Below are 4,420 nucleotides of genomic sequence, written 5' to 3' on the forward strand. Positions count from 1 at the left end.
GAGAGAGAGAGAGTGCTCGCGCGCGCGGAGTACTCGATCTCAGCGGGGCGGCTACTAATAGGATTTTCGTGATCAAGTCCGTCGGCACTTTCGACTCTGTTGGCTTCTCATTCCTGTAAGGAGGCAGCCAAGTATCTGTCTATATCAAGCGTCGCGCGTGTGTGCGGCCACCATTGTGCCAGATCGTGCATCCGCCGTAACTTAAATCCGCGCTCCCTACGTTGACCTCAAGGTGCATCGGTCTCGTTGCAACGTACATGTTACAGAATTTGCGTAATCACGTATCATCGGTCCAAGCCCTCCCCATCGTTCTCTATCCACCTTTCTGTTCTTCTCTCCTCGTTCCTTCTGCTCGCGCTACGCAATCTTGTCGTTCCACACGTACACGTTTACGTGCGCCGAGAGATGTATCCAATAAACAAGAGAAACTTACTGTGCCGTTCCATAAGCATTAATCCCGTCACGTTTATGGTTGCTCGTACACGCTCTATCAATAAGAATCTGCGTATCCTTCTACGTACTCGGATGGATCTTGATTTCAGCACGTGGTAGCTAATCGCTTATCTTTTATGTGCCGATTGTGCACTTTTCAAGTGCCGATCGTGCTGTCTTTCGTTATTACATGTATTGTATGTTCACGCGTGAATTAACGCGAACATAGGGAAATATATTTTTGCTGTCGAAATAGTTAATGTTTTTATGCTAGAAGATTGGTCTTGTGAGATATCTAATCGTACATGACATTAATGGAGAAAGTATGATTGATATATTAAAATCTAAATTGGCTGTAGAGAGAATTTATAAGAGGAAATAGATTTTTTTGTAATGAGGACATTTCAATAAGAATTCGTTCCACGACAGCGAATAAGAGAAATATTCATATATAAATTATCATTAAGAAATACGATAGTGTCTCGAGTATTAAAATACGAAAAATTAATATTAATATTTTGAAGTGGATTTAGAATCATTTAAATATTTGATCGAAATTGAATTTAAATTTAAATATTTTCATTCTTTTTTTCAGGATGCAAGAGTTTCTTCAAGAGGAGTGTGAGGCGAAACCTAACATACTCGTGTCGAGGGACTAGAAATTGTCCGATCGACCAACACCATAGAAACCAGTGCCAGTTTTGCCGTTTGAAAAAGTGCCTGAAGATGGGCATGCGCCGGGAAGGTATGCACTGTACTGAACCCTTTCTACGAATTTATTAGCGATTGATCTCCACTGGTGATTACATCGAGATCGCCGAAATATCTTGACAGCAATACTCGAAGTTCTCAAAGAAAAATATTACAAGTTCCAATTTTTTTTTTTAATTTCAGAAATATATTAATAAAATTGTTTGTTTAATAAAATGTTCTAATACGATACTTTCATTATTTAACGTATTATTTATAACTTTTATTTTATATTTTAATGTAAATTCAAAATAAATTTTTGTTTTTTTATTGAAATTAAAATCTGACATAATAAAATTATATTAAATATTAAAATAAAAATGTTTAAACATGTAGAAAAAATATTAAAGACAAAATATGGAATATAGAAAATTAGGCGCTTGCGATATTTTTTTCTTGAGATCTTCTGTAGCGCGCTTTTTGCAATAAAAACACTAAAAGTCATGACTAGACGATGTTTCTCTGATATATGGAAAGAATCTTGAATGGATGTTGAAAATAGCACAACCTTTTGTACTTATATACGCGTTAAGATCAAAGTGCATGATGACGAAAATATCTCTTTGTTCGTTGTACTGTTTTCTGGAAATAAACGTATGTTTTGTGATTTAATTTAAAGCAAGTATTATTAAAGAGAAAATTTATATTAAATTCGATTTTGTTTTACAGTTTATTCAAGGAACAACTTCGTCTCTGTCTTTTATGATTATTATAGGAAACTCCTTACTTGATTGTAATATTCGGAGAAACGTTGTCGACAAAGTATCGATCCGATGATTATTCGCGACTCGCTGTGATCACCCGTTAAACTCTCCGTCACACGGTCCGCATATCAAGCTCCCATTTCTGATTCTTGATATTATGATCGAGCTGTGGAATTTCTGAATTATATATATTATATATAATAATGCGCAACACAATTTAAATATTTAGAATTACATATTGTTATATATTGTACACTTATTTTAGGCGATAATTACAAGAGATAAAGATATCTTCAATTCTGATTCAGAGGAATTTTCAATTGCGATATAATTTTAATATTTAATTTAATAATATATTATGCGCGTTATTTATATACATAGGATCATTTCTATAAATATAGTTAGTCACTTTTGTTACAAGTTTATTGATTATATACGAATGTTAGATATTCGCGACTATTAGATCTTCAAATTAACTTGGTGATTCTGAATATATATACATATTTTATTTCGGAAATGTCTACACATGAGGACGTTTGGAAACATGGCTTTCGGCGCGCTTTGCTGCGGCAGGAACTTTTAATTGCAGCTTGTGGAAAGGCCGGAAAGGTTCCCACGCCTTATCCCCGCCCGCGATTCCACGTTTCTCCGCTCTTAAACTTGGCTACTCGCGCCGCGCGCGATAACATCTGACCTTGTTCCGCCGCGCGCACGAGGAGAAGAGGAACGCGTTCTCTCGCTGGTCATCGGCTCTCTCAGCCTGCCCAGGTGTACAACCACTTCCGTCCGAGACGTGGCTGTCCGTCTGCCCCGGAGTGTGCTCGCGCCGCGCCGCATCGCGATCGTAAATCCGGTAAATCGGTTTTTACGCGTATCAGCCGTACGCATCGACTTGCATGGATATGATGGATATTGACGAGAAATGCAAACAGAAATCAATGATTCAGTGACGCCAAGAAAAAATATACGAGACATAGCAAGATTATAAGCAAGAAATTGAATTGATTTGTTAGCTTTCCAATTCTTAATTGAAGTCTCATCATTCTGTGCACTTTTAGAGTAAAGTCAAGTCAGTTAGAATAGCATATTATATTAATACTTATAGAACCAATAATGGTATCATTTTGACTCTACTAATTAATTTTTTCTTTAATTTTTGTATTAGATATGCAATACAAAATATTATGCAGGTTGAATATAATATAAATAATTCTACAAATAATACATAATTCTACAAATTCTACAAATAATTCTACAAATAATATCAAAATAACTTATTACTAACCAAAGATAGGAAATTATCAAATTGATACCTTCAGCAATTTCTAATGGGATATCATCAGCGATTCTAGTGTTAATAATAATAAAAAGACAAAAGAATACATTGTTAAAATAATACAGGAAATATATATTATTTCGCACATTTGTTTTGAATGCTGTTGTCATTTTAATCTTGTTTCACATTATGCTCTCAAGATAGATCTATTTAATGATCGCAAGATTTCATATTTTGAAATTACTTTATTTTTATTTTGCGAATACAACTTTAAAAATTTAATACTAATTTTAGGATATCTCTAGAATCAAAATCTTGGTAATGTAATCTCTATATGAAAGGCAAATGTATAAGCTTGCTTTATTTTTAAATAAATAAAAGTAATTTCTTAAATCATTTAAATAATTTCTCACTACTATTTTTTATTACAAATTATCGAAGTCTTGAGACCGGAACAACTGTCCTTCATTTTGATTTGGCCTCTTTCATATATGAATCGCAGAAAGTGCATGACTTCCTAAAGGCACATTCTCGAATATCGTGAGGCACGTTGTACTTCACGAAAGAGAAGCTCGCGCATGATTATTCGCACGAGAGCAGGCAACTCTTCTGTTCGCGGCACAGTTTTTCCCACAGGAACGTAGGCACGAGAAGCGTAGAAAAGACGTCGCATTTTCTGTCCTGTCAAAGCGACATCCGCTTATTATCCGCGATGATGCCCCAGTCTTTGATAATAATTCGAGTCGCTCGCGAGCGCGGGGCACGTAACTCTATGTACACTCACCTGGTTTCTGCCATATACGTTCGCACGAAAGATTCCCGAGAAGGAAAGAGAGAAAGAAAAAGAGTAGAGAAAGAGGATGAAAGAAGCAGAAGAAGAAGAAGAAGAAGAAGAAGTCTAAGAAGTAGAAGACGAAGAAGAGAGCGAAGAAAAGAAAAGTGCATGAAGGGCCAAGGGCCGCGGAGGGAAAGGATGACGAGGATAAGGGGGGGAGGGGGATTACCGGTACCACCAGCAGGAGCGGCAGCAGCAACAGCAGCAACGGCAACAGCAACAGCAGCAACAGGAGGAGAAAGAGGCAAGAGGTCGTGGATGATGGAGGGGAGAGGGTTGAAGGCGTGCGAGGAGAGAAGGAACGAGGAGGAATGAAGGTGATGGAGCAATGAGAGGAGGGGCGGGAAAGAGGAAAGAAGAGAGAGAGAGAGAGAGAGAGAGAGAGAGAGAGAGAGAGAGAGAGAGAGAGAGAGAGAGAGAGAG

General features: G+C 37.1%; 1 protein-coding gene across 1 annotated transcript in view; it reads left to right on the forward strand.

The window, feature by feature from the left end:
• Window positions 1-4,420, forward strand: part of LOC105619021 (COUP transcription factor 2) — a 140,939-nt gene that overhangs the window by 33,849 nt on the left and 102,670 nt on the right. The window contains exon 2 of the mRNA XM_012200548.1: window positions 1,028-1,186. Coding sequence (XP_012055938.1) covers window positions 1,028-1,186 — 159 coding nt within the window. The remainder of the gene's footprint in view (window positions 1-1,027; window positions 1,187-4,420) is intronic.

This window comes from Atta cephalotes, assembly GCF_000143395.1.
Source record: "Atta cephalotes unplaced genomic scaffold scaffold00019, whole genome shotgun sequence".
Lineage (NCBI taxonomy): Eukaryota > Metazoa > Arthropoda > Insecta > Hymenoptera > Formicidae > Atta > Atta cephalotes.